Genomic DNA, 27,011 nt, shown 5'->3' with positions numbered 1-27,011 from the left:
AAGACATGATGGGCTTTCCTTATATGTCTGCTTTTTTATTTTTAACCACCACCACCTCTTTGCTGACCAACACTTCCTTGCAAATTATGGCAATGAGGGAGGAGCATGAGCAAAGAACCTGTGTGAAAGTTGGTGATACTCCCTGACAAAATTCCAAGTTGAAATGGAATCCTTCAGTAAAGTCTCTTAGGCAAGGAGGGAAAAAAAGATTTACGAGTTCAGCAGAACTGTAATTCTACCAAGAAAAAGTACAGTCAATCTACCTCACTGTCATCAAAGGATCTGAAGCTGGCACTGTCATATTTCTTTCTCCTTTATATATGGAGGGGGGGGGGGAAGGAGAGAGAGTTAAAAAAAAATTGATGAAGCCCTGACCCTTTAGATTCCATTTATAGTCTGAGCCGGAATGCCATCCCCCTTGACTAGAGAACTATCCAATCCAGCCGCATGTGTCAAGATTCTATTAGGCACTAAGTGAAATATATATGCATGCCCTTATACCGTTTAACACTCTGGGTCCACCTTCAAGACACTGGGCTGTGGATCAACCGAACCACCACTCCTCTTCCAAGAATCATTTTGACAGGTTCTTTTGGAGGAACTCCTTCTCTTTTTAACCCACCCTTTAAAAAAAAAAAATGGCACCAAAGAAAGACGTGAAGAAACCTGCGGCCGCGGCTGCCCCGGCACCGGCACCGGCACCTGCACCTGCCCCTGCCCCAGCCAAACCCAAAGAAGAAAAAATTGACCTCTCTGCCATTAAGGTAACTAAACGGATGAATTGTGTGGTCACTGAAACATCTTTCAATAGTAAAGAACTCTAGGAACTTGCAAAGGCGTGTATTTTTCATTGAGAGGAATAGCATTATTTAATGAACTGGTAGATTTTGAAGAAGAGAATTCTGCTTTAAAAAATGAATCCCAGCATATAATTTCAAAGATTATTAGAGTATGGTATCATATGTGAAGCCTGTGCTTGCTCTACTTTTTATTCTCAAGTTTCCATTTTTCCCTAAATTGCACTTTTACTATTTAGGAGAAAAGTATATATATTTAACGGTGTTGCACTTAAGAATACTTAAACCAGTGTTTGGGTTTTAAATAAAATCTCTCTGGAAACCAGATCCCTTATCTTACAACTACATCAAAAGGAAAGTTTTAGCCCCTACTTATTTCCAGAAGTTTAAAAACAGCTGATGGCCCAGTTGTCCTGTATGTATTTGACAGCTGCTCTATTTTTTGCAATTCAAGTTAATTCTCCCTTCAGCTTTGCCTAATAAAATTTGATATAACACTAAATGAGATCTCAGTGCAGAAAATTATGCACTCAAGTGTTTCAGTGACTGTAACTGTCATCTTGTTTATTTGTTCACAATATTTAATTCAGAATTTGTGAGTTTCTTCTAAATGAAACTAACAAAAATAATTATAAAACTTGTTATTGCATGGCTTTTAGCTTATGTCTTAGAGTATTTGCATACTGATCTTGAACTAAGAAAAATGTGATTAATTATTGTGTCAACACTTTGCTGTGATCAAAGTTCTCAATTGCCAAAAGATTATCTGCTTTTGGAAAATGGATACGTCTGTTAACTTCCAATGATGTGACTCATTACATGTGCACCTTCTCTTCATTCACTGAGCTCTGATTGGCTCATATCACAATTTGAAAATTTTAATCTAAGGAAACCTGCCTTATATGGAAAACCAATGAGCAAAAGTACCCATGAGGTGATCTTTCCACTTAAACCAAAAGTTGTATACATAATAAATCTCAATTTTGCCAATTTACCATTGTTTACTTGTGACTATGATGCTGACCCGTAAACAAACATTTCATTATTTAATATAACTGAAGAATTTTTTAAGACCCAAAAATATTTAGTTAGATCATCCTTAGACATTATGTAATGAAGTTAAATATATTCATAATTTGTATAACATTCCAGTTAAACATGAAATTTTGTTTAAAATATAAGTAAATTATCACAAATATTTAATCTTTAGCTTGTAGGTATTTGAAGTATTTTAAAAAATTGGTCATAGGATATAATATTGGTTAAGAACTGTTCTTAATGTATATCGATTTAGGAGGACATAAAATGCATGTCAGCTCTTCTGATAAATGTTTTTCTACCTTGAGGACTGCATGTATACAGTTCTTTAAGAGGAAACCAAATTTTTCATCTCCAGCAATCCTAGTTAATGTATCCTTTACATATGCATACTGACTACATTACACAGTGAGATCATAGCCATGATAGTAATTCTGACTGTCCCTCATCTTTAACTCTTCACTCTATAGTAACATTAGAAATATGAATCAGTGTCAAAGCTATTCCTTTTTATACTTATTGTGATTTATAAAACAATGTCATCTTTTTGTATCTGGTATTACAAACTTCTGGAAAGAAAAGAAGATGTACCTCTTTACCTAAGAAGCAAACAAAGTGTCTAATAAAAACAGGCATTAATTTTCTTCCCTGAGGACTGTGTAAGAATGAGTACATAAATAAAAATGTAGTTTGGCAGGTGAGAGATCTCCAAGAAAAGACAAAACATCTCTTTTCTAATCCAGAAATTAAGCCAATTACTTATTCATAGTCAGCAGAGAAACAACACTTTTCAGAATCTTGAAAAATTGTTTATTCTTCTGTCAATATGTTAAATTGAGTTGTACAAGCTCAATACTGTGTAATATTGTGAGGATACAATATGAGTTTGTACAACTAAGCAAAAGAAGGAAATACCCCTGGAGTGTCTCTGTGAGAATGGGGCATGCTCCATCTTTATTATTTCATTGCAGAACAAGAGATGTGATGGATTCCAGTAAGGGACACAAATCAAAAAGAAGTTAAATGACTCTTGAAGAAACAAACAAACAAAAAAATAACCTTTATCTTCCATTCAGAAGGCCCATTTGTAACAGACAAAAAAAAAAGAGAAACAAACGGAAACTAACACACTTTTGTAAAGAAATGTAAATGTCTTCAAAGCTTTGTGTTCATTAATATGAAATAAATCAGTGCATATTTAGATGTATTCTAGCACAGCCAAGAAACTGATACAACTTGAGAATTTTATAAACTTTAGTTTTATCCCAGGAGGTAACAGGCCTAATTAAAACATACATTAAAACATTTTACATTATGATGCTTTTAATCACTTAATAATGTTTCTAGATATATTACCTCATAAAAGCTATACAATTTTTTCAAGCGGAGAAAATGAACTTTAAAGAAATTAATAAACATACGAGTGCATGTGTCTTTATAGCAGCATAATTTATAATCCTTTGGGTATATACCCAGTAATGGGATGGCTGGCAGCACTATTCACAATAGCAAAGACTTGGAATCAACCCAAATGTCCATCAGTGACAGATTGGATTAAGAAAATGTGGCACATATACACCATGGAATACTATGCAGCCATCAAAAAGGATGAGTTTGTGTCCTTTGTAGGGACATGGATGCAGCTGGAAACCATCATTCTTAGCAATCTATCACAAGAACAGAAAACCAAACACCGCATGTTCTCACTCATAGGTGGGAACTGAACAATGAGATCACTTGGACTCAGGAAGGGGAACATCACACACAGGGGCCTGTCATGGGGAGGGGGGAGGGGGGAGGGATTGCATTGGGAGTTATACCTGATGTAAATGACAAGTTGATGGGTGCAGCACACCAACATGGCACAAGTATACATATGTAACAAACCTGCACGTTATGCACATGTACCCTACAACTTAAAGTATAATAATAATAAATAAATTTAAAAAAAAGAAATTAATAGAGCTGTTATATGCATTCATTAACTTCCCAAAAATTCAACAAAGAACAAAACTTAATTGGATTATAAACTTTCTTTCATAAATCATATAAGATTAGAAACTTAGCTGTCCCTTAGACTTTGAGTAATGCTGTAGTTTAATCATAACTGCCTTTGTGTAGTACTATAGTCACAGCCATGGTAAAATTTAATTTCTCCATAGTATTCCCAGCTAATATCTATGTTTCATATTGTAACATACTATATTTAATAGCCATATATTTGATTCCTCGATAAATCTTGAATAATCTTGAATATAATTAATTAGTTTTATCACCTTCTTAAATGTGCTTTCCAACCTGATTTCCTGGTTAGTTATTAGTTTACAACATTTCTTCAATTGTTCTGACACAAATTTTATGATACTCTCTGAAGGAATGCTTACTTGATGTCCAATCCTAATGGATTTTCTATGAGTACCCTTTTCAACAACAAAGTACTATTGATATTTGAACACTAAAGTTATTGTCCTTGGTGGTTCTAAGCACTCTTTGCCTTCAGAGAGCTAATACTTCCAGTAACAATGCCAGACCAAAAGAACACAGCCTAACAGAATCCGTTACAGGAATTAAAACCCAGCATAAGTATGGTTGTAGGTTCAAAAACAAGAATACACATTGTTCAAAACTGCAACCAAGTAAAATAATGAAAGTAATAACATAACCATGTGCCTAGATTCTAGATCTTCAATGTGTAAGTAAATTTTCTGCATGATGCATGCATTGTATGGCAGTATTGCTGTGAGGTGATGGTATTGTGAATTATGTCTCTCACTGTGCTGTTTGAGTTTTAATTCTCATTGCATTCACCACTTAATCAGGTCAGCCCTGACTAGATATTGTGAGCGGTATTATAAAACATGGTAAACGTACAGAATGCATTGACAGAAACTATCAAATAAGAAATCTTGCTTCAACAATTGACCACATGCTTGGGAAGATTTAAACTTTCAATTTAATGTATAAGGTAGAAATCTAATGTTCCCAAATGCATCTACTTACTGATGGGGATTCAATGGAGGCAGATAGTTGTATATGCATTGTGGCACCCAATTTGTTTTGGCCCAGGTATAGGATTACTTTTGTTCACCTGTAAGTTCTTTTTTCTTATTTTTAACAAGACTAATATAAATCCAGTTTCCTTTAGAAGAATTTCTGAGAAAAATCAAATGAAGTCATGCTCCACGAAAGGCTCTGAAGTTTATAAAGCTTTTTGTAACAATAACCAATATTCATTGTGAATTTACTCTTTGCCATGTTATCTTATTTAATCCTCACAATATTACACTGAAGTTGTGGTATCCACAATTTGCAAGTAAAGAAACTGAGCTTAAAAGAGGGTAAGTGCTATACATATGATCAAATAAGTAGTTAAGTGATGGACCTAGGGTTTAACTTAGCAAGCAAAATCCAGAGTCAACTGTGTTAACCATATCCAAAACTATCACCCTCATTTATAAAAAGTAAGTTACTGTTTCTAAGAATGTGTAAAGGAGCCCTTTTTACTCTTAAGGGTATGAGGTAGAGTGGTTTTTATATTGCCCTGCACAGTCCTGTGTAACCAGAAGAGGGGATGACAGACACATCAGAGCAAGTTCACCAAGACTTTGACCTTGACCGTTCACTACTATTCTGTTCTCCATTTCCCTGTCTTAGCACCTGACAACTTGGGTGTTCTGTTTTACAGAAGGAGGGTGCAATATCAGGAACCTAGAAATATTCCTACTCCTTTTGTTCCATCTTCCTATAGGATATTGTAAATGGAAAATGGATATTTTTAAATGCTATTAGATATAATGAAACTGATTAAGATTTTTTAGTACTTTTGTTCAATTAAATACACATACATCAAATATGACCTTCAATTTTTGCCATCAGGCTAATATTCTAAGGAGGGTATGAGATCTCTATTTACAAATAAACAGCATTATTTAAACTGGAAATCCCAACCTATATTCTTTGGGATGGTATGCAGAAATACAATGCCACATGTATAATATGATAAAATCTTAACCCTAACTACTGTGAGTAAAAGAACACATGTAGTCAATTTCTAATTAGAAAAACATAGGTAAAAATATGTATAGGTTGTTTCTAACTTTTCCTTACATAATCTTAAAAGTTTGTTTTCTTTTACTCTGGCCTTTTAATAGTTCAAATTAATTTTTAATACAACTATAATGTTAGCCAATTGCAATATTAATCCATTTGCAATGTGAATATAACCTCAGGAGCAAATCAGAAATTATTTGACACTATTACTAGGTATCAGTATCACATTTCCTCTTTCAAATATCTATGCTGTAACAGAAGAGAACAGGTGGGGAGAAGTGGGAAAATATTAAAGGGCATTTTGTAATTTTCTCTAGAATTATATTTTGAAGGATAATGTCTTTGAAAGGAAAATGTAGCTTTGAAAATAAGAGATCTGTTCACCAATTAATAGTGAATAACACTTTTAAGTAAAACTAAATATTTGCGGGATAAGGAGACCATAAAGTGACCGTGCCAAATTTAGCTCTCGGCATTTTAGTGCTGCAAATGAACCCCTGGCAAGTTGTTTTTAGAACTCAATCCATAATTACCTAGTATTAAGCACCATCTGACTCATGGTGGAAAGGATTATATTTAGTCTGCTGATACTACACTTTCTTCTGCTGCTCTTCAGACTGAAATACTTTTCATATAAAAATAAGATCTTCTGTGGTTTATTTCTATATCAACTTCTACAGTTTGTTTCTTACCTTAAATCAGAATGTGAAGGGCAAAAATTACAATATAAAAGTAGAAATGGCTTCAATTATACTAGTTAAAAGGTATATTATATGGATGATAAATTCTGGCTATTCTGGTCACAAATTAATAACAGTGAAGCCAGAGAAGAAAAGCATCCCTAAAAATGTAACTACATCTTCTCAACTTTATGCTCTTCCTTTCACTGTGATAAAGTACCTATTAAATGCCCAGTAGAGTATGTCTCCTGTTTATGAAAAAAATCCAACTGGCTTGAATATGGTGTTATGAAGTTATGTTTTGCTTAATTCCTGTTTATCTAAATCACTTCAGACTAATATTACCCGTTGAATTTTTAGGCATCTTTCCTCTTCCATTAAAATGAGTGAGTTGAAGTAGATTCTACTGACAAAAGGATGGAAAACTCACAACCTTGAAGAAACATAAGAAATCCTAGAAATCGTGCAGTAGAATATTTTATGCTGACGAAACTATAGCCTAGATGAGAGAAGTTAATCAAAAGACACATGATTTATAAGAAAGCTAAAACAAAATTCCCAATCTAGTTCTCTTTCCATAAGTTCTCGAAGTCTCCAGAATGGCAATGCCAATATTCTTATCCCTGCTGTCACAAAAGGAACTTTTATTCCAAATAGGAAGAAGCAGATACTTATGTCTTAAAACACACAAAGAATTTTTTAAAATAAAAGAATGAACAAAAACACAATGTAGGTTTTTAAGAAATTACATGCAAACAAATGCACAAAGGAGACAAAAGTATGGGCAGCTCTCAAGAAACTTTAAATTTCTTTATCAATTATTAATCATGAGAAAGCTAATGAGAAAACAGAAAAAGTGTAACAGGTTGTGTTTCTAGATTTCTTATTAAAATTCACCTAGACTTAGCTTAGTTCCTGTAGGTCTGAATTGTTTTATTTTAATAATTGAGTTTTTGCTCTTATGTGACTGAATTCAGTTGACTAATCTAGGACTTCATAGCACAAAATTAAATATTTTATCTCAGAACAGATCAATTTATGCAATCTAACCATCTAATCTCTCTTATATTAGAGAAACTGGGCTGGTGCCATATTCTCAATACTCTTAATTTCCCCTGTTTATACCATATTATAGTAACTAGCCTAGATATATACTAGCCTAAGTATGTCCTATGTTGAAGTCAAAAATGCAAAAATATTTATTTCCTTTGACTTAAGTGAGTTATTCTGAAGCACAAAACTCCCAAGAGTTCCCAAATAGTGCTTTTCCTGGCCTTTTATGGTGGTTCCTAGAAACTCTGTGAGATTGGAGTGAAAATTAGGTAAAGTAAGTTTAAGGATTTATATACATCCAGGTCTTTGGTCTCTCTGCCAGGCGTTAAATCAGAGAGCATACAGCAGTGTTTTCTTTGATTGAAAACTGGCCCTGATTATATTAGCTTCTTTAGCCTTTCCAGTCATTAGTCCCCATTGTATGTTGCAAGGACCATCGAGTTCTTTGAAGAATGTAGTCCATGTTCCTTCCCAGGGCATTTTCTCCCAGTATTCAATATTACATGTCTCCTCAATTATCTTTAATTACAGCTCTTCTTCTTTTACTAAGGCTTACCCTACATCAATTCCAGAGCCTGTTTGATTAACAGCATTTTAATATTTTTTTCTATAATTCAATTCTTTCTGTTAGGTTGGTACAAAAGTAATGGCAAAACCGCAATTATTTTTGCACCAACCAAATAGATACATTGTATGATGTTTAATCAGTTAACTTAATCTCATTATTACTATTAGATGCTTCTCCAAGTAAAAATGAATTTGTAAACATTGTAATAAAAATTCTTTTTAGTAGCAGTATGTTGTAGACTACTATTACCTAAATCCAACATCATATGATAGCATGAATCATAAAAATGTGGAATGTAACTAGTTTACTAAGAGTCTAAGATAAATATGTAGGCTAGAATTTAAAAGAGCCTTAAAAAAAAAATTGGGGATTGGAAAATTAGAAGTCCAAGTCAAAAACATTTATATAAAATCCAAAGGAAGGTGCTAGAAATATAAAGGTACATATATCAATAATTCAAAATGAGCATGCTAACTTTGAGCAGGTGAAGTCTTTTCCCTCATGGTACACAACCTTCTAGAGAAGAAGTTTATATCTGAAGGGGGAGCTTAGGATATACATATTCTAATGATTTTAACTTAATGAAAATCTATTGAGCTTCAAATATAGGCAAGGTATTCTACAGAGAGTTATGGAAGGATAAATCCTAAGAATAAGGCAAGCATACAGCGGACACCAGGACTCCAAGATGGCGTCAGTCCTACCAGTGAAGGACAAGAAACTTCTGGAGGTCAAACTGGGGGAGCTGCCAAGCTGGATCTTGATGCGAGACTTCAGCCCTAGTGGCATTCTCGGAGCATTTCGAAGAGGTTACTACCGGTACTACAACAAGTACATTAACGTGAGGAAGGGGAGCATCTCGGGGATTACCATGGTGCTGGCATGCTACGTGCTCTTCAACTACTGCCTTTCCTACAAGCATCTCAAGCACGAGCGGCTCCGCAAATACCACTGAAGGGGACACACTCTGCACCACCCCCTGACCCCATGACCTTGGCCCCAGCCCCTCCGTGAGGAACACAATTTCGATCTTGCTGAATCTTTTCATACCCTAATGGGAATTAACCTCCAAATAAAAGATGACTGGTACATGTAAAAATAAAATAAAATAAAAAATAAGGCAAGCAAAGTGCTCTATTGGAGACAGGTTGGGGTAGGCTCACATCCAGGTCTACATCAAGAACAAATGACTTCGGGAATGGCCTAAGCTTCCCAGAAGCTTACAATCAAGAAGGTAAAAAATTTTCAGTGGGATGAAGACCTGGGTGATGTTGAATACTGGGGAAAACAGAGAGGAAATGTTTCTCTCAAGGGAAACAAATGTTATCAGGGCTTGTCGCATATTCAATTTCTAAAAAGAAGCAATGAGAGAACATTCCAGAGAGAAGAAAGGTAAATCTGATTTTTAAAACTATTTGATGACAGAGAACTCAAGCGAAAACCAGCCGACATTGTGTATTCATATTACACAATTAATTTGCCTTTGTTCAAAGGACTGATTACCCCATCGTTATAACCCCAAGGAAGAGAGAGAAGATAAGTTGTGCCATTTATGAAAGTAAACCAGACAGAAGAATCGCTTGAGCCTGGGAGGCGGAGGTTGCAGTGAGCCGAGATCGCGCCATAGCACTCCAGCCTGGGCAACAACAGTGAAACTCCGTCTCAAAAAAAAAAAAAAAAAAAAAAAAAAAAGTGTGCCAGAGAAAAAAATTGGATTTCCCGTTTATTCTATGAGCACAGAATCTAGTCTTCTAGTTTTTAAACTACAGTTTTTTTTTTTTCTCTAGACCATACTGTAGCCTTCCCTACTGTTGTCAAATAAAATGCTCAAATATTTATGTTGATTCTCAGTAAGTACCCAAAAAAATCCAAATGCATTCTCTATGTGACAAAGGTATGAAGAAAGACTAGGGTGAAACAGTTAACAACTGCATATCACTTAACTGCTTCTATTTTAATAACAAACTTTATAGTATCCAAGTCATTAGGAATAGCTAATTCATAACATAAATACAACTTTTTTTTTTTTTTTTTTTTTTGAGATGAAGTCTCACTCTGTAGCCCAGGCTGGGGTACAATGTCGCGATCTCAGCTCACTGCAACCTCCTCCTCCCGGATTCAAGTGTTTCTCCTGCCTCAGCCTCCTGTGTAGCTGCGACTACGGGCGTATGCCACCAGGCTCGGATAATTCTAGTATTGTTAGTAGAGGCGGGGTTTCACCATGTTGGCCAGGCTGGTCTCAAACTACTGGTCTCAAGTAATCTGCCCACCTAGGCCTCCCAAAATGCAGAGATTACATGCATGAGCCACCACACCTGGCATAAATAAAACGTTTTATTTTATTTTATTTTATTTTATTTTATTTTTTTTATTTTGAGATGGAGTTTCACTCTTGCTGCCCAGGCTGGAGTGCAATGGCACGATCTCGGCTCACCGCAACCTCTGCCTCCGGAGTTCAAGCAATTCTCCTTCCTCAGCCTCCCAAGTAGCTGAGATTACAGTCATGCGCCACCACTCCCGGTTAATTTTGTATTTTTAGTAGAAACACGGTTTACTCCATGTTAGTCAGGCTGGTCTTGAACTCCCAACCTCAGATGATCCGCTTGCCTCGGCCTCCAAAAGTACTAGGATTACAGGTGTGAGCCACCACACCCAGCCCTAAATACAAATTTTAAACTTACTTTCCAGTTTACTCAATAGATTTTACACAGATTAACCATATTTTATATCTAGGCAAGGACACTTTTTTACCTGAAAAAAATTATTAAATATGAAAATAATTATGTTTAGTAGGGCAATTTTGATGGTTAATTTTGTATTATTTATAGTTATTAGCTCAGCTAATGATATATGCTAGTTCTCAATAAGACAATTCAAATTTAATAATGTAATTACATAAATATAATTAGAAAGCTAAAAAAGAACACAAAGGTAACATGGTAGGCTCTGATGCTTTCATTTATGTCAAAAATTGTAAGATTCCAAATCTTGTAATATTCAAAGCTTACACATTTCCACCTTTGTCTTTCCCTTCCATTTGCCCCTAATGATTCAAAGCATTTTTAATTTTTCTATTAAATTTCAGTTCCCAATAACCTTTCAAAAGGTCAAGCTATTTATGAAAATGTTTACCTGGATACTAATAATTTTAAAATTATATTTTCAATCTTCATTTTGGGACTCAAGATTCTATGAGATTTTTTTCACTACTTATAAACTTAGAGCCAGAAGAGATGTGTATATTAAATGCTGATTTCTTCTGAAATGGTTTGAGGAGAAGCTACAAAGTATATGTCTTTCTAGAAGTGACCATCCCCTTAAAAACAGTTGCTGAAGCAGTACTCAAGTTACAATTAATCTCCAATATACATTATGCCTGTGAGCTGCTTTAAACATGTAGAAAACTGATAAATATTTTGTCTGAACTTTAGCGGACATCCTAGGAGAATCTTTCCCTGTGCCACTTTTCCCAATACCATTTCCAGAAGGGAGTTGCCCACTACTTTCAGGTAAGCTACCATGAAAACCCATTGCTGGCCAATCCCCTAGATACCTTTAAAATTCTAAAATACAGTTTTAGCTAGGCAAGGTGACTCATGCCTGTAATCTCTACATTTTGGGCAGGATGATGGCTGGAGGCTAGGAGTTCAAACTAGCCTGGGCAACCTAACGAGACCCTGTCTCTACAAAAAATCAAAATAAAAATTAATCGGGTGCAGTGGCACATGCCTGTAGTCCTAGCTACTAAGGAGTCTGGGGTGGGAAGATCACTTGAGCCCAGGAGTTCAAGGCCGCAGTGAGCTGTGATTGTGCCATTGCACTCCAGCCAGAGTGACAGAGCAAGACTCCGTCTCAAAAATAATAAAATAAAGTACAATTTTGCATTCCACAAGCTCTGCCTTGCATTCTTTTGCCTTCTTGGTCTAGGGGCTGAGCCATAGAGTATTTGCCAAGGCAGAAGCAGAAACAGAAACAGCATGTTCTAGTAAGAACTTATGCGTAGTTAAAAAAAAAAAAAATGTATAGGATGAGAGAAAAAGAATGTAAAGATGATCTATCAGCTTTTCTGCTCAGAAAAACTTCTGAAAATAAAAAAACATGACTACTCAGCCATTATAAAGATAACAAGGAGGGAGGAAAATAACCAGACCTAACGTCAGGAGACTAAAGGAGAATGGTGAAAAGCAGAGATCAAAACTATTCCTGGTTTAGATTATGCTTGCAAAAGAGTGATCTTTAATTGGAGATTGCAAGACCCAACCAGATTGTCACTTGGGTGCACCCTAAGAAACATGCAGAATGTGCACGGCCTTTTCAAGTCCTCTGAACTTTACCATAAATGATAGCACTTCAGAGGATGTTCCTTCTATTATAGCAGTTGCCATTTGAAACCCCAAACCAGTCCCATTCAAAAACTTGCATTAATACCAAAACTTGCTGACTAGAAGTTTTCAAAATCCACGGTCATCAAGAGAAGGGTCTGGCCCAAGACCTTAAAGAACTTCTAAGCTCTTCTGCCATCGAACAAATAGGAAGCTTCTTAAAAGAAGATGCTCCAAGAGAACTTCCTGGAAATAAAGACCATAAAAGTACTGACAGGCTTCCATCTCACTATGGCTGTCCACTCCCAGGTTCTAGTCACCTAAAAATAGCTCTCAGGGTACAGATCCATCTTTCCCTTTGCCCTAAGAAAGCTAAAGAACTCTCCAAGGGGTGTGGCAACTTATCTCTGAAACCTGATGCTAGCTGTGAGGTCAAAGCTTGCCCAGAAATAAAAGGAAGCCTCAGCCAGGGAGGACCCCACTCAGGGACCGGAGCAACCCTCAACTCACTCTTCGGCTTTCCTGCTGTGTTGCAGCCCAGCCACTCCATCATGGTGGGTCGTATGAGACAATGATTTGTCATTTATAGGAGAAAATAGATAGAGGATATGATCTTACTGAGAAGAAAGATAGGCAAAGAATGGAACTGAGGAGAGAACATATTCAATATGAGTCTTTAGTATCTACTTTTGGGTTTTGTTGAGATCCATTAAAGATAGAAGAAAATAATTAGAGCTGTTTATCAACTGGAAAAATACATGTTACTTCCAAGAGCTGTGCTTTATGCTTCACCAACTCTTGCTGTATCACATAAGATTCATTATACCTAAATTTAGAAGAAAAAAACCTGTAGCTACAGCAAAATATTATACCTTAAAATACAATCCAGTGATGCTGATAGCTAAAACTAAGTAAACAGCTTTTGATGCATTGGGTTTTGTATACTTTTCTTTAAGTACTGGCTAAATAGAAGACAGACTTAAGGTAGTCTTTTTAATGGGTATATCTGTACTCAAACAATGTGTATCTTATTAGACATATCTTAAATATACCGTAGATTTTCCTAGAAGTATTAAATGTAGCATTTGTTAAATCATTAAGATACAGAAAGATATTCCCTAATTATCTTTTGCAATAGCTTTTTATGTTCCTAGATTCAAAAGTGTCCTAAGGCAACCTTCTTATGCCAAGACACCTACATAGCTTCCTAAAAATCTCAGAGCAACCAACACTCATTCTTCTGTCAATGCATTTGAAAAAGTACTTGTTTTTTCTTTCTCTTCCTCGCCACTGCAGTCCTTCAGTGCTGACCAGATTGCTGGTAAGTGAATTGAGTTTCTCTGCTACAGATGTAGGCACAGCACTGCCTAGTTTCTGCAATATTACTTATCTTCAAGGCATGTTTCATTGCAGCTCAACCTATTAGTGTCCAAGCTATGCCTGAACTCTGAAAAGTAGGCTGACTTTTGGAGCTTACTTTGAAGATTACTCAGGGAATGAGCGGGATACAACTAAAAATCAGAACATTTTTGTTTGGTTAAAACATTCTTTGTGGTCAATTTCTTTCTAACAGATCGAGTTCTCTAAGGAACAGCAGGATGGTAAGTTTAAAAGCTATGGTTGTTAAATGTGCACACTCATAAAGATGGCATGTGTGAAAACCAACTCCCTTGGGATGAGATTAGCTCTTCCTAATTATCCCCACTGGTGTTGCCATTCTAAATATAAATTGCTCTCGATCACTCTAAATATAAATTAGCTCAACCTGAAACCCTCGCTGATACTCAGTAATCAAAGGTTTAACAAGATAAGCACCACAGAAGAGGCCCTTATATTTACTGATACCTAAATAAAACCAATTTGATACAATAGATAATACCATATATAGAGAGAGATTTTATATATATATATAGTAGATTTTAGATGGCTAAATTGCTAATATAATCCCTAAAGAGGGATTTGACAAGTCTGAATTGTCAATTTGAAAAATAAAATTGATTATAAAACTGCCCAATTACTAAAACTATATCATTTCAATGGATAACATAGTGAGTTGTAGAATAAAAATGAATTCAGAAACAAAGAAGAAGGATTAATTTATCATAGAACTATAGAAGGAACATTAAATGTATCCTGGTTTAACCCCTCCCTGAGACATGCAAGACAGAGTCCAGAGATGTGACAAGACTTTGTCAATGACTCAAAGAATTAGTGCCAGGATCAAAATCTGACATTAGTTTAAGTTGATTAAAAATTTATTTTATAAAAACAATTACTAGCTAGGAGACTCGAAACTCTTAAGATTCAAGAGAATCTGAATAGTTTCCCTAACAAGTCAACTTTTTCACCTTTGGGTCTTTGGATCCGACAGATCCCATTAGTCCACAGGAGCTTGATGTTTTCTAGGAAGTACAGTGAGGAATGTTTTACGGAGTGAAAGAGTCACATATCTAAATGAACTGAGACATAAATAAACTTATAGATGGAAGGAGGAGAAAAAATTAGCTTCAAAATATTGTATAAATTAGAATATCAGTCATAAGTAGTATGTCTATATTACATATATTATTATATGCAAAATATAAATAATTATAATTATAGGTGATTAATAAGAATCTATTCAAATACTCAGTTCTCTACCTAAAGGATTCCTATTCTTAAAGTCTGTTTCTGTGTCTGAAATAGTTCATATTTGAACACAAATAGAGAAAAAAGGGATATTTACTGTAGTTCAGACTCGCATCTGCATCATGGTTGATGGCCTCATGTAGACAGATTAGATGATTTAGTGACTCATAACTCAAGATTATTTGAAATTATAACATGAAGGACTTTTTTCTCATTGAAAACAGTTGGTGATTCTACTATAATTTGTTTGATTTTTAATGCATTTTACTAGTAGTGATGCTGCTACATTGTCACCCGCTGCATCCCAGTCCTCTCAAATGGCTCATTTACAGTTGTTGTGACCAAACTATTGTAGGATCAAGCAAGGGAAGACTTAAAAACCCTTGCAAGGATGCGAGGATTTAATGTTGAACATTAAACCTTTTATTCCGTCTGTGAAATAGATTTCAGACACAGAAGTTCAGTAAACATGGGTGTAGCGTACTGTTTTCTTTGTGGCAGGAAAACAAATGCCAGCATTTTAAATGATGTGGAAAACCTATAGTTTCTTAAATGAAAGTATTCTTTAGTTTGTTTCATTGTTTAGCAGTTAAAGAATTGTGTTCATGGCTGCTCTATTGGAATCTATCACAGGATTGAAGGAAAAGGGGCAAAAACTAGAAAATTACAGCATTCTAAAGGTCTAAGTCTTGTGCTGTCCAGTAGACACTAGGCGCATGTGGCTATTTAAACTTTAATTAATTAAAAATAAAATTTTAAATCCATTTTCCTCACTTGCACTAGTCACATTTTAGTGTTCAAGAGCAACAGTTAATAGTCACCTTTTTGGGCAGCCCAGAATGACAACAATTCCATTATTACCAAAAAGTTCTAGAACAATACTGTTATACACCAGAAGTTAGCAAACTTTTTCTTAAAAGGGCCAAATAGTAAATAAGTTAGGCTTTGTGGCCAGTATAGTCTCTGTAAAAGCAACTCCACTCTGTCACTGAGATGTGAAGAAAGCCATAGACTATTCATAAAATGGGAATGGCTGTATCCGAATCAAATTTTATTAAAAAGAAACAGGCAACCAGCCCCTGGAAAATAGTATAACCAGTCCTGGTATTAATTCTTCAAGAGAATAACTAAAGTTTGGGTTAAAAATCTGGAGTAAGAAAAATAGTGTCTTTCTGGTCTCTGCCTTTAAATCACCAAAAGTGTTAATGTCAGAGTGATTCTATTACAGCCCATAAAATCCTCTTTCCACTTCGGCATCTGACCAGGGTAATAGTGAACCTGCTGAGCAGTCTGTTCATGAAAGCCTGAAGCCAGTAACAAGAATAGTTCAGTTTCACATGTCCCTTAGAAAGATGAAAAATAATATTTGACTAATGACTTCTTAGTGCCTGCAGCAAGTTTTCTAGCGTAGGGAATTGATCTGTAGCCAAACTGCATAGAATTTGAGGGGGAGGTTTTTAACAAATAATGGTAACATGATCTCCAGTGAATTGTGAATATAATGTCAGTGTGATGTTAGATTAGGATATGGAGGAATAGTAAGATGGAATATTTTGCTGAGTAATCTATCTAGACAGCACCTTTTGATCTGAAACCACTGATAGCCTAAAAAATGCTTTCACTTTTACCAATTTATTCAAAAACGATTTTTTGAGTATTGTTGATATTAACTCCAAGTCACCGTCAGTACTTTTGGGTTTCCCAGAAAATGTAATCTAGTTTATAAGTCCTAATTAAAACGGTTTTCCTGGCCCCCAAATTCATAGTAGCACCCCTTTCTGTCTTTGATATACATTTCTAAACTCTTTGTCACTATAATTTTGAAAGTCAAACCAGTTCTATCAAAAGAGAATGATGAAATTTAGAGAAAGTAAGCAATGCAATTATTATTAGAATAGAGAACACTTTAAAATATGATTCAGAAAAGAATGGGAATGGCTGTATATACTTAATATACACACATGCACACAAAATGAATCAAGCAAACTGGGAAAATGTGACTAAAATTGATGGAGCCTACCAACGTGAATATCTTGGTTGTGATAATATAATTTTGCAAAATGTTACTACTGGAAGATACTGGGCAGAGCATACAGGAGATCTTTCTGTATCATTTCTTACAACTGCATGTGAATCTACAATTTTCTCCATAAAATTGTAATTACAAGGCATACCGAAATTCTGAAGTAGATATAGCAACATATGTCATATGTATTATTTGAAAAAACAGTAAAGTATAAAGAGATTCTCACAGCAACAATGGTATTATCATACCAAAACAAATATTTCTCCTTCTGAATTGATTACACCTGGAGACTAATAGAGTCACACATTAGTTAACAAACTATAGAATGTATGGATTTGTCTCACCTTTCTAAATTTTTCCTGAAAAATAAAGGTATTCCTGGAGAAAACTGGTTAAAGGGATAACCTAGGAAATTTGTACCTCAAGAGGAGGTTTTTCTATATAATTTGGAAAGTCTGAGTTAACCTCACATACCATGAGCCTGATTGAAAATTTGTTCTTTTTGAAATTTTGTTAATCTTGTTAATTATATGAGAGATTATTAAAATTTCTCAGGGCCTTAGAATGTTTTTTAACCCAATCCTGCTTTCCAGGCAGGTAAAGAAAATATGAATATGACTAGGAGCCCCAATTTCCATATCTGATTAACAACAACAGGCAACTTAAAGTTGGAAATGCTGCTTTAAAATAATCCCAAAAAGAAATGCTAAGTTTTTGCCAATGATAGTTGGAGATACAAAAAGAGAATCCAGGAAAACAACTTGCACAGTTGGCAAAAGTTGTAAAACAGAAGAGTTTGAACTGAATTTTTGATTGAGTTAGATTTAATAGGTTAGAGGAAGAAAAAAAGCACTCTAATGCTTCTTGCTTTTTGCAGAATTCAAGGAGGCATTTCTCCTGTTTGACAGAACAGGTGATTCCAAGATCACCTTAAGCCAGGTTGGTGATGTCCTTCGAGCTCTGGGCACAAATCCCACCAATGCAGAGGTCAGGAAAGTTCTGGGAAACCCCAGCAATGAAGGTAACCCATCAATTTTTCCAAGAAGTGTTGAAGTATAGGGAAGTGTGCAGCAGTGTGTGTGTGTGGTATGTGTGGTGTGTGTGTGTGTGTGTGTGAGAGAGAGAGAGAGAGAGAGATTGATTTAAAAATGTTTCACGTAATAGGGCTCAGTTTATTCCTGATTGTGGTAAGTGCGCCTCTTAGCCATATAGTCTCAGCCTTTTTCTTTACAAAATAAGTTAAACTTCATTTGAGAATTTGCAAGCATGATAAAATGTCAATGTTTAACATTAGATATTAGAAATAATATCTAATGTCAAATGTCAATGTTTAACTTTAGATATTAGAAATAATATCTAATGTCAAATGTCAATGTTTAACTTTAGATATTAGAAATAATACCTAATGCTATCATCATTTCAAATGTTCATAATTAAAGGCTAATGAAATAATATCCAAATCTGCACATTTTTTCAGACTTCAAATCTTCAAAGGCAAAAACACATTTTGGCAAAGATGTTAAATATGACTTAAAACACTTTATAAACAATTCTGAGTAAATTCCAGTGGCACAGTTCTAGAGAACTTCTCTGATAAAAGCTGTGGAAATGAAATTGGAACTTTGTCAAGCAACTGAAAAATACATGCTGCCTACCATGTGCTCTGTCCTTTGACACACTGCTTCTATGAGTGGACAGCAGCAGGGTGTCAAAAGACAGAGCACAGGGATAATCCTAGGAAAAAAATAAGTGAGAAATATAAGTGGCAAAATTGCAGAAGTCATTTACTCCATCCAGAAATCCAGTCATTATTCTAGAATAAGGAAATTACTTTTAATCCCAATGGTTTTACTGAAAAGCATAATAGTCTAACAGAAAATGACACTCAAACAAAACAGACAAGACACATTTGCAAATTGTTAGACAAGGGATTAATATCCAAAATGTATAAGAAACTCAACAGCCAAAAAAAAAAAAAAAAAACCCCACAAATAATCCAATCAAAAAATGGGCAAATGAACTGAATAGACATCCTTCAAAAGAAGATATACAAATGGCCAACAGGTATATTTTAAAATGCTCAACATCACTAATCACCAGGGAAACATGAATTAAAAACCATAATGAAACACCACCTCACCCGCTTAGAATGGTCATTGCTAAAAAGACAAAAAATAAATGCTGGGGAAGATGCAGAGAAAGGGGAGCTTTTATACACTGTTGCTGAGAATGTAAGTGCAACCATTGTGGAAAATAGTATGGTTTATCACAAAACTAAAAATAGAACTGTTATATGATCCAGCAATCCCACTACTGGGTATATTTCTAGAGAAAAGGAAATCAGTATGTCAAAAAAAAATCTGTATTCCCATGCTTATTGCAACACTATTCACGATGCCCAAGATATGGAATCAACTTAAATGTCCATCAACAGATGAATGGATAAAGAAAATATGAGATAGATAGATAGATATATACAATGGAATACTATTTAACCATAAAAAATGAAATTTTATCATTTGCTGCAATATGGATGAGCTTGGAAGACATCATGTTAAGTAAAATGAGCCAGGGACAGAAAGATAAGTCTACATGTTCTCACTCATATGTAGAATCTAAAAAATTTTATTTTAGAGAAGTAGCAAGTAGTGCTTTCTAGAGACAGGGAAGGGTAGAAGGAATAAGAGACAGCCAGAGGTTGGTTAATAGATACCAAAGTATAGCTAGATTGGAGGAATAAATTCTAGTGTTCTGAATAAATTCTCGTGCTCTAGTCCCTCCCGAGTAGCTAAGACTACAGATGTGCACCACCATACCCAGCTACTTTTTGTTTTGTTTTAATTTGTTTTGTAGAGACAGGGTCTCGCCATGTTGCCCAGGCTGGTCTCAAGCTCCTGAGCTCAGGTATCTGCCCTCCTTGGCCTCCCAAAGTGCTGGGTTTATAAGCATGAGTCACTGCACCCAACAGAAACCTTATTTTTAAATGCCACTTCCCAACTTACTAAACATCTATCTTTAATGAAGAGAGGAGGGAATAAGAGACAGCCAGAAGTCAGTTAGTGAATACAAAATTAGAACTAGATTGGAGGAATAGCTCTAGTGTTCTAAAGCACTATAGGATGACTATGCTAGCAGCAATTCATTTTCAGATAGCTAAAAGAGTTGATCTTGAATGTTCCCAATACAAAGAAATGATAAGTGTTTGAGGTGATCGGTATGCTAATTATCCTGATTTGGTCATTACATTGTACATGTATCCAAATACCACACTTTACCCCATAAACACGTACAATAAGTATGTGTCAATAAAAAATAATTTTTGAAAGAGATACAAAACTGAAGTTTTTCAAATAGATATTCAGGCTGTCTATCTTTGCCATTAGGAAACAGAGAGGGGCGTGAGATAACAAATAATCTTTTTCTTTCCCTTGACAACTGAAAATTCTTTGGAGACCTTCCTTTGTTAGAAAAAGAAAACTTGATTTCAACAAAACTCAAAATCAGCCTGCTGACTTCATTCTTTGGAAGGAAATATCCAATTATACCGTGCAGAAAAGCCGAGAGCATGAGATCAAGTGAGCAAGCAATAGGACAAACCCTATTTTTATTTTTTGTTTCTTTCCTTCTTTCCTTCTTTTCCTGAGGCAGAGTCTCACTCTGTCACCCAGGTGGGAATAAGTGGCATGATCATAGTTCATTGCAGCCTCAACCTCCCGGGCTCAAGAAATCCTGCCTCAGCCTTCCAAAGTGCCGGGATTACAGGTGTGAGCCACCACACCCAGTCAAATCTAATTTTAATTTTAATTTATTTATTTGAGATGGGGTCTCACACTGTCATCCAGGCTAGAGTGCAGTGGCGTGATCTTGGCTCACAGCAACCTCCACCTCCCAGGTTTAAGCAATCCTCCCACCTCAGCCTCCCAAGTAGCTGGAGACTACAGGCATGTATCAGCATGCTGGCCTTTTTTTTTTTTTTTTTTTTTTTTTTTTGTAGATATGGGGTCTTGCCATGTTGCCCAGGCTGTTCTCAAACTCCTGAGCTCAAGGAGTCCACCTGCCTTGGCTTCCCAAAGTGGTGATGTTACAGGTGTGAGCCATTGCAACCTGGCTGAAACCCTTAAATGTCACTTTCCAACTTAGCAAACATCCATCTTTCATAAAATTATTTGGTAAAATACTCATTTATTCAGCATTCAAATTTAATTTTTTAAATATTACTCAATATAATTTCAATGTAAAAGTATAAATAACATATAATAGAAATATAGAAGAGTAGTAAAAAGATTTGATTTGGTGAATACATAACTTTACCCATTTGCATACATCTGGATAGTATAAAATAGACTGTCTAGATTTTCCATGAATAAGATTTACCTTGTCAGAAGACAATAAAGGCCTATCATCTCCAGGCTTCTAAGGTACAAAGAAGTCGGGAGATCACAGAATATTTGACACACACTCTCTCCTTGTAAACTTCTTAAATTACTTAAAATTTAAAGAAAGTGAAGGCCCTCCAAAAGCTGGGGAAAAAGGTAGAATATGTACTGAAGTTAAGTTTTACTGTCTTAATCCACTAGTGAGTTTGTTGTATCTCAGTGCATTTTTCTATGGCTTGCAAGTATTTATGGGAAATATTAAATGGACAATACTAAAAATAAGCTACCACTTATTAAGCAATCAGTTTATCCTAGATATTATATTAAACTTTGCATTCATTACCTCATTTAGTTCTCACAATAACCCTATTAGTTATCTCTATTTTACAGATAACTTGAGGCACCAAAAGGTTAACTTGTGCACTGTCAGAGTTGCAAATGGTAGACTAGGAATAAAAGTTCAGGCACTGGAATTCCAACCCTCATGCTATTAACTATTACCATATTCTTGATATTTTAGCAATTTACCAGCTGAAATTTAAGCTGTGTCAAGGTTTTTCAGATAACCTAGAATAACTTTTGAAGTTTAAATTGTGACTCAGAGTTAGTATTATGGTAGCTAATAACCCTCAAAATTGCAATTTCTTACAGAGCTGAATGCCAAGAAAATTGAGTTTGAACAATTTCTGCCTATGATGCAAGCCATTTCCAACAACAAGGACCAGGGCACCTACGAAGACTTTGTTGAGGGTCTGCGTGTCTTTGACAAGGAAGGCAATGGCACAGTCATGGGTGCTGAACTCCGCCATGTTCTAGCCACCCTGGGTAAGGTAATTTATTTCAGTGGACTTAGTGAGACAGAATATATAGAAAAGAACATGACAGGAGAATCATGTCATCACCAAAATAGGAGGAAATACTACAAAGGGAAAATGGGGGAAAAAAATAGTCAAAAGTTAATGACCATTTCAATTGGCCTCAGTGGCAGTGAGTTTGGTGAAAATGTTAACTTAAAATATTGGTAATGAATAAGTAAAGGAAAGCATAGTAGTTCTTATAGGATACAGTTTGTATGACAAGGGATAATTTGTATTTAATTAACTCATTCAAAAACCAATTAGTTGACAATGTATTAAGTACCAAAAGAATGGGAAAGTCACAATTCCTATATGCCAAGAGTTTAGTCTCCAGAAGCCCTTGGCTGATGACCTATGGTGGATTTTGAAAATACCACGTGGACTTCTTTCTAAAAGGAGAGTTTTGTTTCATCAGGTGAAAAGATGAAAGAGGAAGAAGTGGAAGCTCTGATGGCAGGTCAAGAAGACTCCAATGGCTGCATCAACTATGAAGGTAGAATTAATGCTCACTGGTGGTTACAGCAACTCTTAACTGATCAGATTGATGATGGGCTCCTTTTGAACTTCTTTTCCTCTTCCTTCCTAATTGACATACATATGACAACAAATTGCATAACTCTAAAAAGATATGTGAGGATCTGAACATATAAATAACATTTATTCCAGTGTGTTTTAGCAATACTGTGCATTGTTTTTAAGCTTAAAATGTGTTTTCACATATATTTTTTGTTAGCTCTTCAAAACATCCCTATGAGATAGACAGGGCTGATGTCAGAATCAAATTTAATAGAATATTAAACTTGAAGAAATCTCAATGTCTTTTACTAGTATGAAGCAATTATGAAAATGAAACTTCGGGCCAAAGAGGTTTAGTTACTTGGTGAAGGTCAAACAACTGATGGTCAGGCTGGTACTAAAATTTCTTCTCCTTGTCTAGTGTTCTTGCTTTAATGAAAGTCATCCCACAGTTGCCAATTGTTTAAATCCTACCACCAAGTTATAGCAGCTTCACCCAGAGGGTGTGAAAGCAATGCACTACACAAAACAAAGATGCATAATATAATTTACAAATTTAATTTTTTTACATTTTTTTAAGAAAATGTAAAAATTTTTCTGTCCCCAAAGAGAATGAACCCAGTTACATATAAATAAAGACAAAAAGAGAAAAACATAGAACAGAAGAGAACAAGAGGGGAAGAAAAGAGAAGAAAGGAAAGGAGGGAGAAGAGGACAAAAAGAAAGGGTTTAGCCAAGCTTATCTTCACTGACAATCTTGATTAAACTTCTTTTAATTCTTAATTCTTAATGTGACAATTCTTTACATTTGGCTATTACTATAAATACACTCCATAGAGAATCATTCAATAAATATTGTTTGAACAAGTGGACAGTCATCTAGAAAATAAAGTCAAATCTGAATTTTATGCCAGGACAAATTTCAAATAATTTACATGTGAGATGTAAAAGCTAAAAACAAAGAACACAAAAAACACGGAAGAATTCATTTTATAACTTTGGAATGATTAAGTTTTTTCTTTCTAACAGTGACACAAAAACCAGAAGGCATTGAAAATGTTGACAAATTTAAACACATACTTTTAAAAGTCTATATGGCAAAAGCCACTAAAGCAGTCAAAAGACGGATAGCAAACCAGAAAAAAAAAATTGCAATTAATATCAGAAAGAGCTAATTTTCCTAATAAAAAAGAACTACTACAAATAAAATATCATATCCAATAGAAAATTAGCAAGTACATGAACAGACAATTCATAGGAAACAAAATGAAAAAATGAAAAACTACATTAATAATTTTTAAAAATGCAAATTAAAACTACACTGACGGCTGGTCACAGTGGCTCATGCCTGTAATCCCAGCACTTTGGGAGGCCCAGGCAGGCAGATCACTTGAAGTCAGGAGTTCCAGACCAGCCTGGCCAGCATGGTGAAACCCTGACACTACTAAAAATTCAAAAATTAGCTGGGCGTGATGGCGCACGCCTGTAGTCCCAGCTACTCAGGAGGCTGAGGCACGAGAATCGTTTGAACCCGGGAGGCAGAGATCACATTACTGCACTCCAGCCTGGGCAACAGAGCAAGACTGCGTCTCAAATAATAATAATACTAATATAAAACTACACTGCGACATCATTTTTCAATAAGCTGATTGCCAAAGATTAAATGTTTGGGCACACTTTGGGCTGAGTAGAGGGTATGGAAACAGGCAATTTCGTGTATTACTGATGGGAATGCATATTGTTAAAACCCCTAGGTGATGATGTGTTACTACTAATAGCAGCAAATCTACTTCTGGAGAGACTTAGTCTCTAGATATTCTTTCACTCAAGTGAGATGACCATATATAGATGGTTATTCATTACTGTGCTGTTCATAATGGCCAATTTTTTTTAACAATTTAATGTCCATCAATGTATAATTTCACCAACATATCAATGTGAAAACAATCAAATGTCCATCCATGTATCAACATGAAATTCTCTGCAGCCCTAAAAAACAGGGACACTCTTATGTACAGTTATAATATCTATAAGATAAATTATTAATTGAAAAAAGAAATACAAAACAGTATATAGAGTATGCCATTTTGTGTTAAAAGATTTTTAGAAACATATTTATGTGTTCTTGTATGTGCATAAACAGCTCTGTCAATTTAGCTATAAAAAGGGGAACCAGTTGCCTGGCAGACAGTGATGGGAAACACTTTGTTGTTATATATCCTTTCATATGTTAAAAAAAAAAAATTTTAACCCTAGCTGGGCACAGTGACATGTGCCTGTAGTCCCAGCTGCTTGGGAGGTAAAGCAGGATCGCTTGAGCTCAGGAGTTTGAGTCAAGCCTTGACAACACGAGACCCCATGTTAAAAAATAAAAATGTATGTGAATGTACCACTTATTCAAAAAATTAATTTGCAAAATCTGGGCAAAGGTCATAAATCCACTACTAAGAATTATGAGCTATACACCTTAAATACAAAAGAAAAGAAACTACTGTTACAGCTAAAAATAGGATTGAGCTAACTCATTAAACCTTTCTTTTATTACATTTGACTGTTTCCTAACTCTAAGTTGTCTATTTTGTCTATTTTGCCCCTACAGCTTTTGTCAAGCACATTATGTCTATCTGAATGGAGCTCTCAAGGTATATACCTGTTCCCTCTTTAATATTTAAGGCTTTCTTGATACTGTGTTTTTTAAAACTTGACAGCTTCAGTTTATATGCTGTAGATTAATATTAGTTCTTAATTAAGAGATGTTTATTTAATTAGAAAATACTAACACCTTGAGATGGGTTATTTAGAAATAAAGCATTTTTGCATGAGTGTATAAGCAAAACTTATGAGGTTTTTGTTTCCATTCATAAATTCTATCTTTGTGACTGTAATACAATTATGCAGTGGACTACCAGAGACTAGTTGATTAATTTAATTGGAACAGAACACTAATAAAAGCACAGGCAAATGTTTTTTGGATAGCTAAAGTAGTTTTTAACAGTTTCTGCTCTAGAAAACCATGTTATAACAGTCCAAATTCAAGCACTTGCAACCAGGTTCTTACAACTGGGAAATGGCTCATCTTTTAAGTGCTGGTTTGCTTTGTGCTTTTTATTCTCTTACACTTCACATTATTTCCTCGGGGGTTTTATTCCTGAAAAGATGCAATCAATATCTAATTCGTTTTCCAGTTTTCTTTACAGAACAAGCATTGTTTAGGAAGACTGGCTGGAAATTTATTTTAATCACACCCATGACAAACTCTCCAGATCTGTTTACCATCATTCAGAAAAACAAAGCAATCTGGACTGTTCAAGACTGAGCAACTCCCTGAATTTTTATACATCTTCAGTTTTTCTCTGAATTGTATTCATACCACACAAAGTATCTGCTGCTCTAGACGAGAAGAATAAAATATTGACAATCTCAAATCCAAGCACCATTCTTTATTATCTACTATGAATCAACAAACATTCTTAAAACAATAAATCAATAAACAATTTTGGTCAGTCTGGAATGTTAAAGTCACATTGCATTTTTTATTTTCTTAAGGAAAATAATTTTTAAAACTTCAATTATTTTGTTAAATGTAGAGAATATTGACAATTTATAAACTTTTAAAAGAAGAAATCACTGCAGTCTACATAGCAATAACAAATTGAATAATAAAGATAATCGTATGTTATTGAAAAAGTGAAATAGAAATCTGAGGAAATTCAAACTGGATAAGAGACATTTTTCTAAAAACTATGCAGGTAATTTAAAGCGAAAACAGTTTTCTTCAGATCTGTGTAAATCATTTTGTTCATGGCTTGAACTATTTCACTTCTAGTGACAATCTGGCCTATTAGAAAAGTCTAGCAAGACCTTGATCCTTCTCACTTAATGTCTTCAAGGATAAGATTTAGAGTGACCTTTCAGCTGTAACTTTTAAAAAAACCCTCTGGGATGGGACTGTTGCTTAAGGACTCAAGATCCTGTTTATTAATATTCTCTCTCCAACTATAATTCCCTCCCCTTTGCATGCCCATGTCCCAAAATATCAGTTCAATCTTTTAATAGATGTCAAAAGTGGTAAGACAAATTAGCAGAAAAGTTCATAGTAT

General features: G+C 35.0%; 1 protein-coding gene and 1 pseudogene across 4 annotated transcripts; both read left to right on the top strand.

The window, feature by feature from the left end:
- Window positions 1-231: 231 nt before the first annotated feature.
- MYL1 (myosin light chain 1) lies at window positions 232-26,422 on the top strand. Of its 4 annotated transcripts, none has more exons than XM_015110883.3 (7): window positions 232-764; window positions 14,082-14,109; window positions 18,040-18,183; window positions 22,190-22,363; window positions 22,811-22,888; window positions 25,511-25,553; window positions 26,109-26,422. In XM_015110883.3, exons 1-6 carry the CDS (start codon window positions 639-641, stop codon window positions 25,537-25,539), a joined length of 579 nt encoding a protein of 192 aa, XP_014966369.1. In that variant the 5' UTR covers window positions 232-638; the 3' UTR covers window positions 25,540-25,553; window positions 26,109-26,422. The 4 variants fall into 4 exon arrangements, with proteins under 4 accessions (XP_014966369.1, XP_014966367.1, XP_014966370.1 ...); XM_015110881.3 differs by having other exon boundaries at window positions 26,097-26,422; XM_015110884.3 differs by lacking the exons at window positions 232-764; window positions 14,082-14,109 and adding exons at window positions 12,841-13,062; window positions 13,805-13,829 and having other exon boundaries at window positions 26,097-26,422.
- Window positions 8,852-9,270, top strand: LOC144333469 (ATP synthase F(0) complex subunit f, mitochondrial pseudogene; annotated as a pseudogene).
- Window positions 26,423-27,011: the final 589 nt, after the last annotated feature.

Source organism: Macaca mulatta, chromosome 12 (assembly GCF_049350105.2).
Source record: "Macaca mulatta isolate MMU2019108-1 chromosome 12, T2T-MMU8v2.0, whole genome shotgun sequence".
Classification (NCBI taxonomy): domain Eukaryota; kingdom Metazoa; phylum Chordata; class Mammalia; order Primates; family Cercopithecidae; genus Macaca; species Macaca mulatta.
Note: the sequence above shows the minus strand (reverse complement) of the source record. Positions and strands in the feature narration are given on the sequence as shown.

Excerpts from the sequence above, each read along its gene's own strand:
- MYL1 (XM_015110883.3), top strand. The coding sequence starts at position 639 with ATGGCACCAAAGAAAGACGTGAAGAAACCTGCGGCCGCGGCTGCCCCG. Across the intron at positions 765-14,081 it reads TTGACCTCTCTGCCATTAAG|ATCGAGTTCTCTAAGGAACA; the intron begins GTAACTAAACGG and ends TCTTTCTAACAG. Across the intron at positions 22,889-25,510 it reads TGGCTGCATCAACTATGAAG|CTTTTGTCAAGCACATTATG; the intron begins GTAGAATTAATG and ends TTGCCCCTACAG.